Here is a 23,831-nt window from a genome sequence, read left to right as displayed (position 1 = left end):
GGTCTGATGATATGACATTCAAAATTGGAGTTTTAAGGAAAAGGGAAAATGATCTGAGAGTGGCAGTGTGGTTCTAGGAGGACTTCTCCTCCACCTGGAGGTCTAGCTGTTTGAGGAGGGTAAGAAAGAAAGCAGCTGCCACTTGAAATGGCTGCAGGGAAGCTGAGCCTTCAGGGAATGACAGGTTTCCTCCTAGAGCCGTAGGTGAAGGCAACATTCAGAGAAGAGGTTGATGCGTAAGCCTTGGACAGAGGAGAGATTTTGCCGATGGTGGACTATGAAGACAAGGAGAAGGGTTTTGAGAGTTGAGGATTAGGGTCACATGAGGGGATGTACTGAGCCTCACAGGAATAAAAATCCAGATGAGAGTCTTGGATTTCTTATTTTTAAAAAGTATAACCTGATATAAAGGTCGTGCTGGAATTAACCCGAAATAGGCAGATCATAGCGCTGTCGCTGTGTGTTAGTTGAGGGGGTGTTGGTTGCCAGGAACATGCAGGGCTCTGGGTTCATTGTTTTACTCCTGTTGATAGTGTTCTGGAGGCCTGGGGAGAAGTGCTCTTGAAACTCTCCTGGTCGACAGCTGACTTAAAACCAAAGTGACTGCTTCGTTGGCCAAAGGCCTCCCTCTGAAATTCTGGACTTTCTAGAGCCTTCCAAAGGTGAGGGGGAATAGTCAGGGTGTTCTGACAACCTTTATCCACATTTTCAGTAGGTTGCTTGGGATGTTTTAAATATTGCTCCTTTCAATCATCTAAGCATTGCCCAATTCCATTGTGTTGACTGCCGGCACGATTTATTCATAAAACCACTTACAGCCGCAAAAATGCTAAGTTTAAAACAAGAACATTCAAAATGGACCCAGCTGTTTAAAAAGATGGATGCGTTCAAATAAAGAATTGGTGTGTAGTTTATGAAACAATAAGGCATTTTTTTCAACTGTAGCCTGATTATTCTTAGAGAGATGACAGGGAGGTTTTTCCATTGCAAAGAAGTGTATGACTTAACTTAAACCAAGCAGTTCTTCAAATGAGCAATTTCCTGTGGCAGTCATCATTTACCCACAGCCCTTTCGCCAACTTTAGATCTTTTTTTTTGTTCTTGCAGATGGCCACCAGAGCTGCACTGGAAAGTGCATCTTCTGCTTCCATGTGTGGGGAAGATCAGTGTGTTCTCTGTGACCCAGTAGTGTGAATTGCTTATCTGTTTCTGCATTAACTCAAATCTATCAGTGATCATTGCCTGAATGCCTCATGCTTTCTGAGATCTCCAGGTACAGATTTAGGGTTGAACTCTTTCTCTGAATAAATTTAATCCATGTGTGTTATATGTTTCATATCTTCACTTGGTGACTACAAAATGTCCAGCTATGGAATGTGCATGTCGGTTACTCATTAAGCCTTTGGGTCGCCTTTGATAAGCCAGATCCTGTACTCCCTGGCATTCTCTTGCTCACATTCTTTCTGAATGTCTTCTCACAGTTCCAGCTTTTACATGCCCCTCACTCCACCCCAGACACTAATAAATTTCTACAGTTCTTAATTCCAGCTCATTCCTCTTGTTTAGGTTAAGACTCCTACATTCGGAGATCTCATGGATATTTCTGTCTTGAAGTCTCACTGGTTCTTCTGTCAGTATGTGGTTCTAATAATTTTTCAGTTCCTTTTCTTGAACTTCCAAGTAGATAATTACATCATCTGTAGGAAGCAGTAACTGAATCACTTTCTGATAGTTCTACCCCTCTCTCACTTTTTTACCTCTTTGTGTTGGTAAGAACTTTTAATTTGGGAGGAAGCAGTGCTTCCTGGAATTTCCTGGAAAGAATCACCTGCGCTGCTTGTTAAGCATACAAAGTCCTAGGCCTTCACCCTTGGGAATATTAGTAGGTCTGGGTTGAGACCGAGGAGTCTGCTTTGTTTTATTTTTTAAACAAAGGCCCTGGACATTTTTTATCTTGAGAAAAGTTTGGAAAACACTTTCAGAGCAGTGCTAAATAATAGTGGCGATAGTCTTTTGTTGCTGCTTTTAGTGTGTCTGTACCACGTGTGATGTCAGTGGACTGCTGGCTCTCCTCCTATTTTGATCTATGGTAGCATTTGTGACAGCTTTGGAGCTGTGGTGTGTCCGGGTGTAGCAATACAGTGGGCTATCTAAACAGGGCAGCGAGCTTTCTGTCCCGGTATTCATTCAGTGACGTCTCAGTTCCAGGCCCTGGAGAGTGCCCCCCATACACAGAAGCACATGGGACGTCCTGTTAGTCTTCTAACTCTCATACTCCCTCTAACTCCCGTCAGCCTTTCTTGGGATCCTGGCTGCCTGTGGATTTACTTCCGTAGTATTTGTGTGCTCTGCTCTTTTTGGTTTTAGCTGATTAGAACTTTTGTTTACCAAAACCTGAAATATTGGTCACACTCCTTCCTACTTCAGTTCTGCCATGGAACCCATTACTGCATTTGAGTGCCAGAGAACTGCCTGCTGCCTATATTCAAGAAGCAACTTCTAATACAAAGATGACTTATAATACCTGAAAGTTTTCTCTTACAGGGTAATGTTTTGAAAGCTTTTACAGTTATGTCTCTGGTCTGAGACTCTTATTTATGTCTTCCACTCACAGGCAGCACTATGACAGTAATAAACTATTTGCAGTTGCCTAATACACTATATTTTCTTAGTTTTATGTCTTTGAATCTGCGATTCTAGTTGCCTTTATGTCCTCTCCTCCCCATCCTCCCAGCTTTCCCTTACCAACCTCTGTATATCCTTTAATTAGCTCAGGTATCACTTCTTTTTCTGATTGTCCAAGCGGATTGATGTGTCTCTTCATGGTCCGCTATATCACACTGAATACCTCTTTCAAAGCACTTTTCACACTACTGTAATCATCTTTATAGAATCTGTTCATTTGTCTATATATTTCATTAGATTGTAAGTCCTTAGTTTATTTTCAGCCTTTGTATCCGAATTATCTGGTACACATAATCAATGTTTATTAAAGAACTTTATGAAAGTTGGCATTTTCGACTCGTTCCAGTTTTAAATTACTTTTGATTTTGGAAATGTTCATTTTATGCCCAGCCAACTTGCAAAAAATGTAGGAGATTGATAATATTCAGTTTTGGCAAGGGTGTAGAGAAGAGAACTCTTGAAGATTCTTGGTAGGAGTGTGAATAGATAAATGCGGGTGACAGAATTTAAATTCATGTAACCTTTGACCCATCAGTTCTTCATATAGGAATTCTCCCAAAAAAAAACACTTGTACCAAGTATACTAGAATTTTTGTAGGAGAGTATCATAGAGTGTCATGGCAGCGTTATTTGTGATAGCACAAAAAAAAAAAGAAAAAAAAAAGATGGCCAAAACACCAAAACATCCATTAGTAGTGAAATGATTAAGTTTATTATGGTATGTACTTACTATGAAATTCTGTGTAGTAGTCATAATAAGTGAAATAGATCTGGAAAGATCTGTTTTATTTATTTATTTTTTTTTTTTTGAGGCTGAGTCTGACTCTGTTGCCCAAGCTGGAGTGCAGTGGCGCAATCTGAGCTCACCGGAACCTCCACCTCCTGGGTTCAAGTGATTCTCCTGCCTCAGCATCCCAAGTAGCTGGGGTTACAGGCACGCGCCACCATGCCCTGCTAATTCTTTTTTGTATTTTTAGTAGAGACGGGGTTTCACCATGTTGGCAAGGCTGGTCTTGAATTCCTGACCTCAGGTGATTCGCCTGCCTCGGCCTCCCAAAATGCTGGTATTACAGGAGTCAGCCACTGCACCCAAGCAGGAAAAATCTGTTTCATAATAGATAGGTAGTCATAATAAGTGGAATAGATGTGGAAAGAGGTTCATACTGAATGAGAAAAGAAAGTTATATGGCAGTATATATAATGATCTCAGTTTTGTAAAAATAGATTTGATTTCGTATGTGTTTATTATTTTTCCTATTTATACATAGGAAATTGTCTAGAATGGTATGCAAAGGAAAAAAGCTCTGTTTATCAAGTTATGCTGTTTAAATTATTTGATTTTTTTCAATGATGTGTAATCTTCAGTATTCATTTAATTTGTTTTCCTTTGGAATGTCTGAGTTATCCTTTTTTGACCTAGCAAGTAATATATAATTTCTTATTATGAAATATATCAAGCATATAGAAAAGACTTTATTGGGTTTTTAACATTTTGCTGGATTTGCTTCAGATTCTTTTTATTTATTTATTTATTTATTTTGGAGATGGAGTCTCGCATTGTTGCCCAGGCTGGAGTGCAGTGGCACAAGATCTTCGTTCACTGCAAGCTCCGCCTCCCTAGTTCACACCATTCTCCTGCCTCAGCCTCCCGAGTAGCTGGGACTACAGGCGTCCACCACCACGCCCAGCTAATTTTTTTGTATTTTTAGTAGAGACTGGGTTTCATCGTGTTAGCCAGAATGGTCTCGATCTCATGAGCTCGTGATCCGCCCACCTCGACCTCCCACAGTGCTGGGATTACAGGCATGAGCCACTGTGCCCAGCCCAGATCTTTTTTTAAAAAAAAGAAATAAACATTATGGAAAAATTTGAAGCTCTCCATATCCTCCAAACCCATTTTCCTCCTTCCTCAGAGTTAACCTCTATTTTGAATTTGGTGTTTAGTATTTTCATTTATATTTTTGTTTTTTAATTACTCATATGTATGTGACTGTTAATGATTTATGGTGTTGTATCTCATGTTTTTAAACTTCATCAAAATAGCATCATGGTGCAGGTACCCTACAACAGTTTCCTTTTTTCACCTTCATTCTTTTTCAAATGATCTCCATGTTGATGTGGTTATTTGCAGTGCCATATAGAATCCATACCTGTTATCCTCCTATTGATTGACATTTAGCTTGTTTCTAATTTTCTGCTTTTCCAAACACAACTTCAGTGGATTTTCTGGTACAGGTCTTCTGGTGCAGCGTGGAGAGTTTCTCTTGGTTTGTTTTTAGGAGTGGAATCCTTGGGATGAGAGGAGCGTGCATTTTCAGTTTTATTTGATATTGCTAAATTACTCTCCAAGGTGGCTTTACTATTTTACACTCCTACCAGCAATTTATAAGCTTTACTTGTGGGTAATATATTACCTTTAATTCTCTTGTAAAGCAGTAAAATTCTCAACAGATTTTTTGAAAAAAAAGATTGAGACTATGAACTACTGGACATATAGAGAAAAGAAATTCTGTCCCTGATTTTAAACTAATGTTTAATAGAAAAGCCAATACTCATTTTTCCCTGTTGTGTGTACTCTGATGGGTGCCAACACCCACCTCATTCCCCTGCCCCCATTTGAATGCTTCCCACCCAGGCTAAATTGATGACAGCTCAATTAGGAGCAAAGCTTGGCCTTGAACTTTGGCCAAAAACTTTTGTTTTTCCCTATACACATTCATGGCTTTTTCAGTTTTAAAGTACTAGCATTTCATGTAGCAATTTTTCATATTTCAAGGGTACACCTCTTAGCCCCAGGGTTGGTGTATATGGAACCATAAATTTATGTTGGCTATAATGACAGATCTAGGAATGTGTCAGTCTACTGATATTGAATTCTAGCAAATCTTTGTATTCTTTTTTTTTCTCAAAAGGGAAGCCAAAGTTACTTGCTGCTGAGCACAAGATGCTGCTGTCCTTATGTAGCTCCCTTGGCTGTCGTTGATCCAGTTGGAATAATAGTGGCTTCTTTTTCATGGGTTAAGGGGTTTTTGTCATTTATAAGCATGTTTCAGTTATGTGAACAAATTACATTGTATTCTACCTAGCACCTAGCAATTTTTTTTTTTTTTTGAGACGGAGTTTCGCTCTTATTGCCCAGGCTGGAGTGCAGTGGCGCAATCTCAGCTCACTGCAACCTCCGCCCCCGAGGTTCAAGCAATTCTCCTGCCTCAGCCTCCTGAGTAGCTGGGATTACAGGTGCCTGCCACCACACCCGGCTAATTTTTTTGTATTTTTAGTAGAGACGGGGTTTCATCATGTTGGCCAGGCTGGTCTCGAAATCCTGACCTCAGGTCTTCTACCCGCCTCAGCCTCCCTAAGTGCTGGGATTATAGGCGTGAGCCACCGCGCCTGGCCCTACCTAGCCATATTTTTATAACTGTCAGCTAAAACTCCTAAGTCTTGGAAGATTAACAAAAATTACATGGATTATATTTCTCTCATATAATAATCAAAATTATAGCTTACCAGTTAAACTGGAGCTTAGCAATTCTAATTTTTCACTTTTTAATGCAGTTATTTTGAAGGCTTTTATAAAATAACATATTAGCTGAGTGATGTGTCACACGCCTGTAGTCCCAGCTACTCGGGAGGCTAAGGCGGGAGGATTGCTTGAGCTCAGAAGTTGGAGACCAGCCTGGGCAACATAGTGAGACCCCTTTTTTAAAAAAAAAATATCAAAAAGAGAAATTACATAATTTTCAAAATAAATTTTTATAAACTTTAATTGTATAAAAATAAATGGGAATTTCAGGGTGGTGGATGGAGGGCATGCTATATAGCTTTTCCATTTTACTTCTGGTGCTTAGATAGATTAGAATTTTTAAATAATCAGAAGTACAATGGGCAGGGCAGGCAGAAGGAAAGAAAAACCTTAGAAGGCCTCAGACTACGAAGAATCTCTGTGAAAAGTAGATGAGATCTGTTTGCAAAAGGAAACCTTAGTCCAGAACCAGTGCAGGCGAGCATTGCTGCTAATGATGGAGACAGTGTCTTCAGTGCTCTCACTTGGAAGTGGTTGCTCTGGGGAACTGTGAGGGGCCCAGGGAAGTGACAGGGCAATGCTGGCAGTGTAGCATGGTGATGGAGGTGTCTCACGCAGGTGTAGAGTATATAGGAGCTTGGATCGCAGAGACACGGCAGGGTTCCGGGTGCTGGATGGATTCTAGGAAAACAGGAACCTACCTTGCTAAGAAGACTAGCTATAATAAAGCTTTTCCATGAGGTGGCACCTTCCATCCCTCTTTCACTCTCACTGAAAACAACTGGCATTCCTGCCCTCCAGTGCAGGCAGCACAAAGTAGATGTCTGAACAGGAAGTCTTGACTATAAAGCTGAGCAATTCGTTAAAAATCACCCCAAATGAGAGGAACACAACTGGAGAAGATAACTGAGGAGGTAACAGAAGAATTTATCTCAGAAATAGAATTAATAGAATAAGCAGAACTAGATTTTGCAGCAACTATAGTTAATTCCTTGGAGAGATGTGAGCAGTTACGTTTTCTACCAAAAATAATTAAGTAGTGATCCTGGAAATTAAATTTTTGATTGTTAAAATAAGAAATTCAACAGATGAGCTGATTAAGAGGGTTTATAGCTGAAGAACAAATTTATGAGCTGGAAGCTAGAACAGAGAAGTATTCCTTAGTACATTACTATTATTATAAAGTAAAAGAAAACAAAGTGTGGAGGATGGATTGAGGAGTTCCATCTAATAAGAGTTCCAGATAGAAGCTAAAGAAAATGCAGAGAGGTGATACTTAAAGAAGCAATAGATCCAGTTTCAAGATGGTTGACCAAGCACATCCTGACCTCATCCCATTTCTACACCAAATCCATAGAAATGGTAAGACATTAAGTTAGACTAATAAATTCCCTTTCAAGATTAAAAATAAGAAATGTTCCATGCCCAAACCTGTAAGACATCCTTAAGTGAAGGTGGTATGTGTTAAAATGAGAAGTTGCAGAAAGGAGCCACTTACACTGCCTGGAGGAAGTTCTCACTACTACTGGGACCCCAAAGCTGGTCAGCCAGCTCCTTCAGAACAGGCTCAGCCAAGGATCCCCAGCCAGGAGGCCACTGTTGACTCAGATTGCAAGTGGACAGTCCTGGAGGATGTCTGTGTGGCCAGCAACCATGAAAATCCAAGGGAAGCCTAGCACAACAATATAAAATATGAACGTATGAAGTATCAACAGCAGAATTATACCCTAGGAAGCAGAGCAATCAGAGGAAACTTTAAATATAGGTAAATATAATTTCCATAAAGGACCAAGGATAGACTTTCCTGTGCATTGATGCAAGCAGAAATCATAAAATAATAAATAGGCAGTGGTGAAAATGAAAAATACAGTTGTTAAAGTAAACTCATTGGATGAGCTACATGGCACATTGGATATGGCTAAAGAACAAATGAGTTAACTAAAAGATCAGGGTGAGAAGAAGTTCTTCCAAAACTTAGCACCAAGAGACCAGAAATAGAGTATGAAAGAAAAGTTGAGGCATTTAGGACAGTGTGGAAGTTCCATTATTTATCTAATAGGAGCTGTAAGTGAAGAAAATTGACCAGAGACAATGTTTGAAAAATTGAGGCCTAGGCTGGGTGCGGTGGCTCATACCTATAATCCCAGCACTTTGGGAGGCCGAGGTGGACAGATCACTTGAAGTCAGGAGTTTGACACCAGCCTGACCAACATGTTGAAACCCCATCTCTACTAAAAATACAAAGATTAGCCAGGTGTGATGGCACATGCCTGTGGTCCCAGCTACTCAGGAGGCTGAGGCAGGAGAATCGCTTGAACACAGGAGGCGGAGGTTGTAGTGAGCCAGCCGAGATCGCGCCATTGCACTCCAGCCTGAGTGACAGAGAAAGACTCCATCTCAAAAAAGAAAAATTGAGGCCTGAAAATATTCTAGAATGTCTGAAAATTATTTCAGAACATCTGAAAATATTCTAGAATTTCCAATACTGAAAAAGTATGAACCCTCAAATATTAAATAGAATATGCATCATTGTGATAATGATGAAGAGAAATTCTTAGGCAACACTGGAGAGAAAAGACTGATGATCTTCAAAAGAATTGAAATGCAAGTGCTAGATTTCATCACTGGTTTTAAGAAAACAATAGCACAGTGGGTTTTTTTTTTTGTTTTTTTTTGTTTTTTGAGATGGAGTCTTGCTCTGTCACCCAGGCTGGAATGCAGTGGCACAATCTTGGCTCACTGCAAGCTCTGCCTCCCAGGTTCATGCCATTCTCTTGCCTCAGCCTCCTGAGTAGCTGGGACTACAGGCGCCCGCCGCCACGCCCAGCTAATTTTTTGCATTTTTAGTAGAGACAGGGTTTCACTGCATTAGCCAGGATGGTCTCGATCTCCTGACCTCATGATCCGCCTGCCTCAGCCTCCCAAAGTGCTGGAATTACAGGCGTGAGCCACCGTGCCTGATCAACAATAGCACAGTGTCTTTAAGCTGCTGAGAGAATTAACTAAAATTCTGTCTCATCCATACTAGCTTTCAGCAGCGAGTGTACCACAGTAGCATTCTCAGACTTTAAGGACTTTGCTGGAAAAACTCTTTAAAGATACCCTGACTGGGCACAGCGGCTCACACCTGTAATCCCAGCACTTTGGGAGGGTGAGGTGGGAGGATCACTTGAGCTCAGGAGTTCAAGACCAGCCTGGGCAATATGGTGAAACCCCATCTCTACAAAAAAATACAAAAATTAGCCGGGTGTGGTTATGCATGCCTGTAGTCCCAGCTACTTGGCAGGCTAAGGTGGGAGGATTGCTTGAGCTCAGGAGGTCGAGGCTGCAGTGAGCCATGATCACTCCACTGCAGTAAGAAAGAAAAATGAACTCGGAAGGTAATAATGGGATCCAAGAAAAAAGAAGGAAGCAGATAAATCAGGAAAACAACAATGGTCCATCTAAGCAAATATTGGTTGTAAAATGTAAGATGACTTTTAATAAGTTGCAATTTAGGTCAACAAAGTTAGCAACCTGGAATTTTATGGGTAGGTAGAGCAAAAAGGGAAATAAGAACATGTCACAGAATTCAAGAGGAATATATTTAATGTAATTAACTCCAACATGTAAGAAAACATAATTTTAAATATGCATTAAAAATTTAAGGGTGACTACTAGACAAGTTAGATATAACATATAAAGCTTTAAACCTATTATAACAGTGTAGCAGAAACAACCTTGACCAATTCAAGAGAAGACAGGAAAGTAGGAAAAAAGAAAGTCATGGAAAATAGAAGATACAAAATAAGTCCCAGGATTAAATTTAAATATATACATTGATATGTTTATCTGTAATCAAATATATATTACTGATATATATCAGTAATCAAAATAAATGGAAAAAACGAAACTCATCTACTTAAAAGATAAAACTCAGATTTAAGAAAACAGAAACCACTTGTGCTATGTTAGAGGATACAGTTAATAAATATTACAAATATTATAATTTTATGAAATATTAACATGAGATAAAACAACTCAAAGCAGGCAACATTGGGATGGACCAAGGGAGAGTTCAAATGCTAGAAAGTGAAATTTGTCTAGAATTGATATCAGCACAAGCCTGTTTATCCTGCTCTTAGTAACACTGCATGTTTGTGGGTGTATGTGTGTATTTATGTGTATGTAAACATATACATACGTAATTATTACAGAGGCATTCTGAATGATGTCCCTGGTTCTGCCCTTTTCCCTTCAGTCTGTTCTAAATATAGCAGCCAGAGTGGTTCTGCTAAAAAACATCAGATCCTTATCTGCTGGATGCACTCCAAGAGCTTGTCACCTAATTCAGGGTAAAAGCCACAGTCCTTACAGTGGCATACAAGACACTAGCCCACCTGACCCCCTTACCTCTCAGCTTATCTTCTGCCCTACTCTCTCTTACTCCACTCAAGGCTCACTGTGCTCACATCTTGCCATTCTTCAGCACACCAGGCAAACTTGCATTTTTAGGACCTCGCGCTTGCTCTTCCTTTTGCCTGGAGAGCCCATTCCCCAGATGTCCATGTGCCTCACTCCCTTACCTCCTGTTCTTAGGAAGAAGCCTTCCTCACCACAATGTAGTAAAACTGGAAATTAACAACAGAAAGGGAAAAAAAACCAAAAACCTTAACACACATCTTGAATTTAAAAAGAATGTAAACTTCTAACTTTATGGAATGACAAGAGTTCATCATCAAAATTAACAAAATTAAATGACTGGAAAAGCACAGTGTACCTAAACCTATGCCTTGCATCTCAGATGATACTTGATGAAAAATTATAAGCTTACATGTACTTTCTAGGAAAGAAAAGATCGAAAATAAAGGAACCTAGATTTCAGTACTCTGAAACTGAAAGAAGTACTGATAAATCAGAAGTAAAAGAGAGTAATAAAAATGAACCTAAAAATTATTGAAATAGAAATAAGAAACTTGATCAGGATAACAAAAAGATGGTTGTTTGAAAAAAATTAGTAAAATAGGTCTAATTTATTGACTAACTTCTTACAGTACAAACATAATTTCAGAAATGAAAACAGTGATACGGGGTGCAGACAATTTTGCTTTTTGTAATTATAAGAAAATACTATGAACAACTTTATGCTGATAAATTGGAAAACCTAAATGCAATATACAGTTTTCTAAGAAAATAGATACTACCAAATCTGGTAAAAGAAGTAGAAAATCTTTAATAGTCGACAAGCAAGTTAAAAATATTAGAATGAGAATCAAAGATCTGCATTCCAAAGAAAGCATCAAGCCCAGACTGTTTAACAGGTGAGTTCTCTCAAAACTTCAAGAAACAGATAATGTTCATTTTATATATACCATTTCAGAGTACAAAATTGGAATGTATCCAACCAATTTTACTAGGCCAGCATAACCTTCGTCCCCAAACAGGCAAGGACAGCACCAAAAAAGAAAACTATAAGCTGTCCTCCCTTAAGAATACAGTGCATCTTTGGGAGGCCAAGTCGGGTGGATCAGCTGAGGTCAGGAGTTCAAGACCAGCCTGACCCAACATGGTGAAAGCTCGTCTCCACTAAAACACAAAAATGAGCTGGATGGTGGTGGGTGCCTGTAATCCCAGCTACTCCAGAGGCTGAGGCAGGAGAATTGCTTGAATCTGGGAGGCAGAGGTTGCAGTGAGCGAGATTGCGCCATTGCACTCCAGCCTGGACAACAAGAGTGAAACTCCGTCTCAAAAAAAAAAAAAAAAAAAGAAAAAGAAAAAGAAAGAAAGAATACAGGTGCATGACTCTTAGTGGTAGATTTAAAAAAAAAGAATACAGGTGTAAAATTTCTACATTAAAAAATTAGTAAATTAATTTGAGCATTATCAAGTAGCACTTATCCTGGAAATGCAAGAATAATTCAACTTGCATTTAAAATAATTGAATGGAAAGTCTGGCCAGGTATGGTGGCTCATTGCTGTAATCCCAGCACTCTGGCAGGTCGAGGTGGGAGGATCACTTGAGGCCAGGAGTTTAAGACCAGCCTGGGCAATGTAGCAAGACCGTGTCTCAACAACAACAACAACAACAAAAGAATTAACTTAGCACAGTGGTGTATGCCTTTCGTCCTAGCTACTCAGAAGGCTGAAGTAGGAGGATTGCTTGAGGCCACGAGGTAAAGGCTATAGTGAGCCCTGATTGCACCACCTGCACTCCAGTATGGGCAACAGAGCAGTATTCTGTCTCCAAAAAGAAAAAAAATAATAGAAGATCTATCCTATCTTGTTGCACCAACCTAATTGCTGACTCCAGCAACATGGCAAACTAAGCTAAATTGTAATCTCCTTTCTCCAATGACAGAGACATGCACGCTGGATTAAATATAATAACAACAATTGAAATGCAGAATCTAGCTTGACTGAAAGTCAGAGAAAGCCCTGGCTATCAGAATTAAACCTAACACTCTAGTGTTCCAGGGGTCTATCAGATTGGATACTGGATTTAGCCCTATAGGTTAGGGTTTGGTGCCCCCATGACGTAGGAAATCTGTCTTGGATTCACTCAAGGTAAGTAGAACTAGTAATTCTGTAAAGGCCAGGACTTTAGAAGAGCTGCCTCCTTAAGAAAGAGGGGCTAGAAAAACTCCAGTGGCCCAGAGAAGGTACAAAAAATATCCAGCAGCCAGGCTCTGGGAAAAAAGAAAACCTACAAAATCTACCTTGAAAAACTGAAGTAATAATCTTGTCAAGCCAAAGTGTTAGGTACAAGTTTAAATTACTTAAAATTAAATTTGTGAATGAAAGTTTTCTGAAAAGTTTAGAGGAAAGAGATTTTATTCCAGTGAACAGATTGCAAACTGTGGAGATGCAACCTTTGGCACAAAATGAAGGCACTTTCTGAGAGAACCAAGAAAGGGATTATAGAGAAAGTTCCTGTCCAGGTTCCCACTCTGGTCCACCTATGCACGGGAGGGTTGCAAACTTGCCTAGTTCTGATTGGTTGATGTTTGCTGAGTTCTGATTGGTTGATGTAAGTCACAGTCTATTGCCTGATGTAGGAACAGATAGTTATGAAAGTCCCAATGTTAAATAAATGTAGGATTTACTGGGAAGGCAGAGTATGTATGTGACCTCTAGACAGCAAATGGCTGCTTGGCTGTATTTGAATTTAGGCCATTTGCCACTCAGGATTCATCTAGAAGGATTGGTTCTTTCAGGGTTCACAAGTTAAAAATTTAGTTTCTAAGTGGGGCATAGTGGCTCATGACTGTAATCCCAGCACTTTGGGGGGCCAAGGCAGGCCAATCACTTGGGGTCAGTAGTTTGAGACCAGCCTGGCCAGCATGGTGAAACCCCATCTCTACTGAAAATACAGAAATTAGCCAGGCATGGTGGCACATGCCTGTAGTCCCCGGTGAGAGTAAGACTCTGTCTCAAAAATAAATAGGTAAATACATAAATAAATAAATAAAAAGTTCCTCAGGCACAGTAGCAGCATTTCTAGTGTTCAGCAACCACATGGGGCTAGTGGCTTCCATATTGGACGATGCAGGTATAGCATGTCTTCATCATCCCTTAAGGTTCTGTTGGATAATAGCACTGCTCTGAAGTACCTACCAGAAGTAGACCAAAAAAAAAAGCTCTCTGTAGCCATACACTTCTACAGCTCAGTTCAAATGGGACTCCTATGCAGAAAACAACCCCTGCTAAAGGTGAGTTAATTATCAAAAATTGCAAACCCAATCACAAAACAATCTACTGTGAGGGAGAATCAGCAAACAAACACAACAGATAGGTTTAGCATGCCAAGAACTTCAGAAATAGCACATTCAAAAAGTTAAAGAAATGAAATTGGGAATAGTGACATTGTTAAAAGGGACAAGTTGAATGAAAAAAAGGCCAAATTGAACTTTCAGAAATCAAAAATATCAAAGTTAAGCTCAATAGAAAGTTAGGGACTGATCGAGTGAAAATTAGGGTATGGGAATTAGATCTGATGAAATTAATCAGAATACAGAGTGCTGAACATAGATAAAAGGAGATGGAAAGTGTGAAAGGTGAGTAAAGGATATAAAGGGTAGAACAAAATGATCAATCCAGATTTCTGTACCCAGCTAATCTATTCCAGAGCAAAGAAGAAATATATTTTTCAAAAAAACTCAAAGAGTTTGTCACCAGCAAAACATTGCTGAAGGAATTAATGAAGGATATACTTTGAGCAAAAAATAATTTGAGGCAAGAAGGAAGAAATACTGCGAAGTGGAATTGATAAATGTGGATCACTCTAAGCACCAGGTATAAATAATAATTACTAATTTTGGTGAGCTTATAATAAGGTGCAGCTGAAGTACCAAATAACTATGGCATGAAACTGGTTGAGGCATGATTAAGTTTAAAGGACATAAGTTACTAGATGAGGTTACAGATGTTGATTAAGATTGTGGTTAAAATAGAGAAAGTTCTTGACTTGTCTGAGGCTTTAGCCGGCTTTGGACCAAGAGTCTGCCACCGGGGGACATTTTTCTGCTTGGATCCCCTCAGATGGTGTGGCTTGGAGCTGAGGATGATGTACTCAGAAAGAGAGTAATTGGAAGTGAAAATGACAGGAATGGCCTCAAAGGCACCAATCCTGAGCTTTTTCCATTAGGCTGTTATGCTCCCAATGTCAGGGCCTGTCAGCATATACCCTGAGCTTAAGATTGTGCTGTGCAAGGAATTAGCTTGAGGTTGATTGAAAACACAGTGATCTGAGCTCAAGAAAAAGTTTTTCCGAGTATCTCAGTGCCTGTTATCTGAGGAAAACAAGTCTCAGCCCTAGCACAGGAACACACATGAAACCATTGCAGTGAGTCGCCTGCTGCTGCCCACTTTGGAATCTGCCCCTCAGTTGGACACCATGTCCCCACCCCGACTCACCTTCATGACCCAGCCCCGAGCCCAGAGGGTGGTACTCCGCATCTCCCTCGCTGGGCTGCGGTTTCCTGTTTCTTTCTAGCTCCTTGTGAGGATGCCTCACTGCCGTGGCTGTCCCTCCCAGTCGCCAGCTGTTCTTTCTCTGAGTAATTTTACATGTTGAGGGGCTGTTTGTACCACGAAAAGAGGGACAGACCTAGTTATGTGAGCCTTACTTTTTACACTGAGTTTTAATTTCTGTGCCTGTATGTTAACGTCTAATTCATAAAACTATTTTGAGAGTTAAAAGCACCCATTAAGTCCCTGACACTAAGTTCTCAATAAATGTTACCTTAATTTAACAACAACAAAAGTAGCTGCTAGAAGAGTAAACTCAAAGAGCAAATTTCCAAAAGAGGAAAATAAAATAAGAAAAATAAAACCTGAAAAGGACAAAAAGGAAAAAGATAAAACAAGTAATGACATAATAAGCCGTAAAAATGAATAAAAATATGTTACTAATCAGTAAGTTCATTAAATTTTCTAGATAAAAAGCAACAGTTGTCAAATATTTTTAAAAATCTGTCTCAGCCAGGTGCAGTGGCTCATGCCTATAATCCCAGCAGTTTAGGTGGCCGAGGTGGGCAGATCACTTGAAGTCAGGAGTTGCTGACCAGCCTGGCCAGCATGGTGACACCTGTCTCTATTAAAAATACAAAGATTAGCTGGGCATGGTGGCGTGCACCTGTAATCCCAGTTACTTGGGAGGCTGAGGCAGGAGAATCTCTTGAACCCGGGAGGCGGAGGTTGCAGTGAGCCGAGATCATGCCACTATACTCCAGCCTGGGCGACAGAGCAAGATTCTGTCTCAAAAAACAAAAACAAAAACAAAATCTGTCTCTATGCTGTTTCACGGGACAGCCAAAAAATAAGGACACAGAAAACTTGTAAGTTAAGAATAAAAAAGACTTACCAGGTCAAGTACTAATCAGAACAAATTTGTTGAAATTATATTAGTCTTAGAAAAAGGATTTTAAGGCAAAAATCTTTACCAGAGAAGTTAGAATGGTAAACTTTGTATATTTTATCATATTTATAAAGTCTTTACCAGAGATGGTTTATCAAAGATAAAAAGACAAAATTAACAATTCTACACTAATACATGTCAAATAATGTAGCTGTAAAATATATAAATTAAAAGTTAGGGCGGGGTGCGGTGGCTCACGCCTGTAATCCCAGCACTTTGGGAGGCCAAGACGGCGGATCACGAGGTCAGGAGATCAAGACCATCCTGGCTAACATGGTGACACCCCGTCTCTACTAAAAAAAAATATATATATATACAAAAAATGAGCCGGGCGGGGTGGCGGGCACCTGTAGTCCCAGCTATTCGGGAGGCTGAGGCAGGAGAATGGCGTGAACCTGGGTGGCAGAGCTTGCAGTGAACTGAGATCGCGCCACTGCACTCTAGCCTGGCCAACAGAGTGAGACTCCGTCTCAAAAAAAAAAGTTAATAGGAACACAGTGAGATTGAGAAATACATTTTCAAACTGGATAATTTCAATGTATCCAGCAATGAATGATTGCTCTTTTTTTTTTTCAAATATACAAAAATTGACCACATAAAGGAAGCCTCAAAAAAGAATTAGTATAATATCATAGAGACTGTATTCTCTGGGAAATCAAGGGCAAAAAGATAAGAACTGTACATTTGCTTATTAAAAGCTAAGTTGAAATGAACAAATTTCTAAAACACCGTTGCTTACCAAAACTGATTCAAGATGGAATGGAACACCCAAATAATAACATAATTATTAAAGAAATTGAATTTGCTCAATATATTTACACAAAGGAAACAACCAGGCCTGAGTGACTTTATGTGAATTTCAGCAAATATTCTATTAAGAATAATTGCAGTATTATACAAAATTTCCCAGATTCTGTAAGAAGTAATGAGCACTCCCAATTTCATTTTTGAGGCTGGAATAACCTTGGTACCAAAGTCTTAAAAGTCAGCAAGAAAAGGAAAATTACAAGCCATTCCCTTACAAACATAAATGAAAACATGAAGAAAATAGTAGAAAATTCAGCAGTGTTTAGGAAAAATAATGTATCATGACCACACTGGTTTTATTTAGCAATTAAGGGTGTATTCTTATAATTTACCACATTCATAGATTGATGGATTAAATCCTTATAGTTATCTCAAAGGACTCATATAAAATATTTGTTAAACCCAACATCTGAGCTGGGCACGGTGAGGCTGAGGCAGAAGAATTGGTTGAACCCCGAAGGTGGAGGTTACAATGAGCCGAGATTGCGCCACTGCACTCCAGCCTGAGCGACAGAGCAAGACTCAGTCTCAAAACAAAAACCAAAAACCCAACATCTATTGATAATTTAAACACACACAAAACAACAACAAAAACCTTAGTAATCCATGGGTAGGAGAAACTACCTTAACCTAATGTAAAGTATTTGTAAAATCTGATAGCATCTCTTACATTTACTGGCAAAATATTGAAAATGTTTAAGATCAAAAACAAAATAAGAAGGCTTGTTATCTCCACTTTTATTCAACATTTTGTTGGCGACCCTAAGAAACTGTAACCATTGTGAACTATTGGTGGAATTTAAAATGGTGCAACTTTTGTGGAAAGTAGTATGGTGGTTCCTCAAAAAGTTAAAAGCAAAACTACCATATAACCCAGCAATTCCACTAATGGGTATATAACCAAAAGAATTGAAAGCAGAGTCTCAAAGAGATGTTTGTACACTCATGTTCATAGCAACGCTGTTCATGATAACAAAGGGACGGAAGCATCCTACATGGCCATTGGCAGTTTTCAGGGGCTGGAGGGAGGGGGAAAAGCGCATTTTTTAAATGAGTATGTACTTTCAGCTCTACAAGATGAAAACGTTCCTGAGATTGGTTGTACAACAACGTGAATATACTTCACCCTACTGAACTGTACTTTTTTATTTATTTATTTATTTTGAGACCGAGTCTTGCTGTCATCCAGGCTGGAGTGCAGTGGTATGATCTCAGCTCACTGCAACCTCCACCTCTGGGGTTCAAGTGATTCTCCTGCCTCAGCCTCCCAAGTAGCTAGGATTACAGGTGCGCCCACCACTACGCCCGGCTAATTTTTTGTATTTTTAGTAGAGACGGGGTTTCACCATGTTGACCAGGCTAGTGTTGGACTCCTGACCTCAGGTGATCCACCCACCTCAGCCTCCCAAAATGCTGGGATTACAGGCGTGAGCCACCACGCGCAGCCCGAACTGTACATTTTTAAATGATTGAGCATTGCACTCCAGCCTGGGCAACAGCGAGACCCTGTCTCTAAAATAATAATAATAAAATGATTGTGATGGTAAATTTTACGCTATGTATATTTTATCACAACTTATAAAAAAGAGCAGGGCTGCTATATACAAAACCTGTTTATAAAATAACTAGGAATAAGAAGAGACATATAAATTCTTTATGGAGAAGAATTTGAAACTTTATTGAAAGACATTAAAGAAGATTTAAATACATGGGGAAATGAACACAGTTATGGAAAGGAATGGTCAGTATGCAAAGATGTCAGTTCTCTCCAGAATTATCCATAGATTTGATCAGTTCCCATTGAAATCCCAACAGGATTTTTGGGTGGTAAATGACAAACTGATTCTAAAACTTAAGTGGTAAGTGCAAAGGGCCGAAGATAATGAAGATACCCCTAAAGAAGACTGTAGGTCCGGGGCACTTGCACTTCCTGAAAATACAGGAGGAAGCTATAGTCATAAAATCACTGGTGTTGTGATAGGGACAGAAGTAGAATATATATCCAGCAGGAATATACGTAGTAATAGTCCATTTATTAAATAATGGACTATTAAATGATAAATGTAAGTAGTAAATGTAGGACAAAATTGGAATATTTCCTGATACCTATCAAGACATTATTTCTAAGTAGATTCAGACTTAAATATGAAAAGTGAAGACTATACAACATTTTAGACGGTAATTTGGGAGTATACTTTATAGCCTCGGAGGGAAGTATTCCTTAAGATACAAAAAGGACAGAATATAGAGGAAAAAATTACTAAACTGGGACCACTGATACTTAAAGATATTCATCAGAAACATAGAGTGAGGAACAAGCCTCAAAATAGGAGTTGTTTGTAAGATACAACTTTCCTAGGGTTAAAATACAAAAAGTATAAACTCTAACAAATCAGTTAAAAAAAAAAAAAATCCAGTGCAACCCTATGACAAAGACAGGAACAGGCATTTCACAGAAGAAGAAACACAAATGGCCCATAAACATAGGAAAAGAGGCTCAATCTTTTTAATAACCAGGGAATTGCAAATTAAAACCACAGTACCATTCATCACCCACCAGCTTGGCAAATGTTAAAATGTCTGGCAATGACAAAGTTGGCCAGAATGTGAAGTTTAAGGAACTTTCACACAGCTGATGAGAGTGGAAATTAATGTAACCACTTTGTAAAAACGAGTTGGCAGTGCTTAGTAAAATTGAATGTGCATAACCCTATGAACCAATAATTCTACTCTTATGAAATTCTTATACATGGCCATAAGAGACATGGACAGGAAAGTTATACCAGCATTGCAAATGAATGGAAAATGTGGAAACACCCCAAATGTTCATCAGCAGTGGAATGGATATATGAATTACAGTGTAATTAACCAATGAAATAACATCAAGCAGTGAAAAAAATGAATTGCAATTATATCCATCAAAATGGATAAGTTGTAACATAACTGAGTGAAAGAAGCAAGTTGCAGAAGAATATATAGAGAGCTATACAGGTTTTATACGTATCTAAACAATGTATTATACGTAATTGCTAAGATAATAAAGTCAAAGAAATGATTAATACGAAATCCAGGATAGTGATTATCAGGAGAAGAGGGGGTAGAGTGTGAGTGGGATATAGTATTAGGATGAGGGCCCATAAGGAGTCTTCAGAGTGACAAATGTTCTGTTTCACAGGCAGAATAGTGGGTAGGTAGGTATTTGTTTTATAACTTTTAAAACTGTACAGCCGGGTGTGGTGGCTCATGCCTGTAATCCCAGCACTTTGGGAGGCTGAGGTGGGTGGATCACCTGAGGTCAGGAGTTTGAGGCCAGCCTGACCAACATGGTGAAACCCCGTCTCTACTAAAAATACAAAAATTAGCTGGGTGTGGTGGCGTATGCCTGTAGTCTGAGCTACTAGGGAGGCTGAGGCAGGAGAACTGCTTGCATCCAGGAGGCGGAGGATGCAGTGAGCCGAGATCACGCCATTACACTTCAGACTGGGCAACAAGAGCGAAACTCTGTCTAAAAAAAAACACTGTACACATTTTATACTCTTTGGTGTGTGTATAGATATGTATATTTAGAAACAGGGTCTCAGTTTGTCACCTAGGCTGGAATACAGTAGCACTGTCATAGCTCACTGCAGCCTCAGACTCCTGGACTCAAGCGATCCTCTCGCCTCAGCCTCCTGAGTTGCTAGGACTACAAGCACGTGCCATCACACCTGGCTGATGTTTGGATTTTTTTTTTTTTCTTTTTGAGATGGAGTCTTACTGTGTTGCCCAGGCTGATCATGAACTCCTGGCCTCAGGTAATCCTCCCACCTTGACCTCCCAAAGTGCTGGTATTATAGGCGTGAGCCACCATGCCCAGCCTGGTATATTTTAAAAATATAACCTGTAGTATTTTTAACAGAGGATAGGAAATGTTTTGAAATTTGGTAAAGTGGATTACTGTATTGAAAACACAATATCCTATTTGAAATCATTGCCTAAGAGTATTTAGAGAAGATTTAACTTTCTATGTTAAGACCTCTCCATTAAATCAGTTTTAGAGTGCAAGTTGGGAGAAAGTACCAAAACCTCAAAGAGTGTCTCTGATATAGGAGCTTAAATGAAGTGGAGGAGACTCCAGGTCCTGCAGGTGTCGTGTTCTTCTTCTGCCCTCGCACCCTCTTTGCTTCCTTAAATTTTTAGTTGTCGATTCTTGAGTCTGGGGCTTCATCTTAGGGGCTGACTGGACAGAAGAGCTAATGCCCCTGTCTTGACACAGCATTTTTCAAACTCTTGCTTAGAGACTTTGTTATAGTAGCTTCCTAAACTAACTCATTATCAAACTTCACTTCAGGTCCAAGTCATAATCTGAGATCTTTTAAGGAAATCACTTATTTTTGTGTTTAGACAACCTGATTGGATACATAGTTTTAAAATTTTTAAGGTAGTATCTTTTTTTAGGCCTTAGTTAATACTCCAATTACATGTCTTTACTTCAGTTTTTTTCCTTCCCATACATACCAAGCTTCCCTTGGTGTGCTTTAATTATTTGGAATTCATCTTGATGTATTGATTTTACCTTTCTTTTTTTTTTTTTTGAGACGGAGTCTCGCTCTGTCGCCCAGGCTGGAGTGCAGTGGCGTGATCTCCTCACTGCAAGCTCCGCCTCCCGGGTTCACGCCATTCTCCCGCCTCAGCCTCCCAAGTAGCTGAGACTACAGGCGCCCGCCACCACGCCCGGCTAGTTTTTTGTATTTTTAGTAGAGACGGGGTTTCACCATGTTAGCCAGGATAGTCTCGATTTCCTGACCTCGTGATCCACCCGCCTCGGCCTCCCAAAGTGCTGGGATTACAGGCTTGAGCCACCGCGCCCGGCCGATTTTACCTTTCTATTTCATGGCTATTTTTTTAGGATGGAGCTAAAGTAGTCTGTGTGATAATACGTTTCACATACATTACATGAATTAATGGCCGATACAGCAAAAAATCATGAAGTTAATACATGGATGACAGATGTAGTGTTTCCTTATAAAGGTGAAAGTAAAGTGTTCTCTTTGATATCCTCTGATTGCCTCTACTTGTAATTCTCAAAAAATAAAAAAAGATTTATATGGTTTTACTAGGTAGGTAAAAGCAATCTGGAAAATTCATCTAGGTAAATAATTTGTTCAAATACAAAGATGAATAAGATGTAAATCGTACCCTCAGAAGCAGCAGTATAACAGAGATGGACAAACAAATTAAAAACTGCAGTATGCGGCTGGGCATAGTGAGTGGCTCACGCCTGTAATCCCAGCACTTTGGGAGACTGAGGCGGGCGGTTTGCGAAGTCAGGAGATCAAGACCATCCTGGCCAACATGGTGAAACCCCATATCTACTAAAAATACAAAAATTAGCCAGGCGTGGTGGCATGCACCTGTAGTCCCAGCGAATCGGGAGGCTGAGGCAGAAGAATCGCTTGAACCTGGGAGGTGGTGGTTGCGGTGAGCCGAGATCGCGCCACTGCACTCTAGCCTGGTGACAGATCGAGACTCTGTCTCAAATAAATACATAAATAAATAAAAATAAAAATTGCAGTATAGCATGGTAAGTGAAACAGTGGAAATAGGTACAGGTAAATGAGTAGCCTGGAAAGGCACTTGCTGTCGTATGGAGCAGTGAGGAAAGTTTTCACAGAGGAAGGGATGCTGACCAGCAGGCTTGAGAGATGAGCAAAAAATGTATAGAAAGGTAGATTGGGAAAGGGAGACCTGGAAAAGGCATGTGCCAAGATACAGAGACCTAAAAGAGCACAGTGTGTATTGAGTTAACTGTGAGCAGCTCATCATTTACGTGAGTGGGAAGTGGAAAGAGAGAGAGGCAGGAGTCAGGTGTGAAAGCTTTTGTATGGAAAATGAAGGCATTTATTTAGATCTCATTCTGTAAGTGACTATCAGCCTTTGAAGGGTGTTAAGCAGAAGGGTGACATGATCTCTGGGGGCAGTGCAGAAACTGTTGTAGTGCGGGAAAATTCAGCGTCACGTCATGACTTCTTGATGGGCAAAAGGAAAATGGAAAGAAGTTAGGGGAGAAGTTGAGAATTTCTGCTATGTTTCGCTTTATATACTTTCAGGAAATTAGGTTACATCTAGACTTTTCCCAGAATTTTTTTTTTGGGGGGGAGGGGGAACAGGGTCTTACTCTGTTGCCCAGGGTGGGGTGCAGTTGGCACAATCTCAGCTCACTGCAGCCTCGACGACCCAGGCTGAAGTGATCCTCCCACCTCAGCTTCCCGAGTAACTGGGATTACAGGTACATGCCACCGCACCAACTAATTTTTTTTTATACTTTTTGTAGAGACAGGGTTTCGCCATGTTGCTTAGGCTGATCTCAAACTCCTGGACTCAAGTGATGCACCTGCCTCTGCCTCCCAAAGTGCTGGGATTATAGGAGTGAGCCACTGTGCCTGACCAAGTTTTCCCAGAATTTAATGTGTTGAAGGGAATAGTAGTAGGTGATTTGGAGCCAATATACAAAGTTTCTGAAAAAATTGTATTATTGAGTCTTTATTATAAATAAGTATTCATTAACTGTGCCTGTATGGTCTTACAGGCAAACAGATTTTTGTTTATTTTGTGTTAAAATACTACAGCAAGCAGCATATAGAAGTCTAGTGGGGACGTGGCATTGATGAGGCAGACAACTGCAACCATGTTTTATTTTCCAGTTTAAGTGGCACATATGATAATAAACTGCAGAGGCAGCAGAATGAAATAGTTAAACTTTTTTACGGTTAATATCCTGCCAAGAAAATCTCAGATAACAGTGTTATTTTAGGGGAATTGGGTGGACAGTATAATCTGTATAAAAGGAGCCTCCTTTAAATATGAGTTTTAGAAGTGAAGGTTCTAGGCTGGGTGTGGTGGCTCACACCTGTAATCCCAGCACTTTGGGAGGCTGAGGCA

The 23,831-nt window shown here is 39.8% G+C and overlaps 1 protein-coding gene across 25 annotated transcripts in view; it reads left to right on the top strand.

The window, feature by feature from the left end:
- DTNB (dystrobrevin beta) overlaps nt 1–23,831 on the top strand; it is a 300,791-nt gene that overhangs the window by 122,265 nt on the left and 154,695 nt on the right. The window contains exon 9 of one of the 25 annotated variants that reach the window (XM_025354013.1): nt 1,108–1,326. The exons of the other annotated variants lie outside the window; for them this stretch is intronic. Within the exon in view, the coding sequence (XP_025209798.1) occupies nt 1,108–1,194 (87 nt within the window). The 3' untranslated portion in view covers nt 1,195–1,326. Of the gene's footprint in view, nt 1–1,107; nt 1,327–23,831 lie in introns of those variants that run through there. 25 annotated transcript variants of the gene reach the window in all.

This window comes from Theropithecus gelada, chromosome 13 (genome assembly GCF_003255815.1).
Source record: "Theropithecus gelada isolate Dixy chromosome 13, Tgel_1.0, whole genome shotgun sequence".
Taxonomy (NCBI): Eukaryota; Metazoa; Chordata; class Mammalia; order Primates; family Cercopithecidae; genus Theropithecus; species Theropithecus gelada.
The sequence above is the reverse complement of the archived record's forward strand: the minus strand, read 5'-3'. Positions and strand labels throughout refer to the sequence as shown.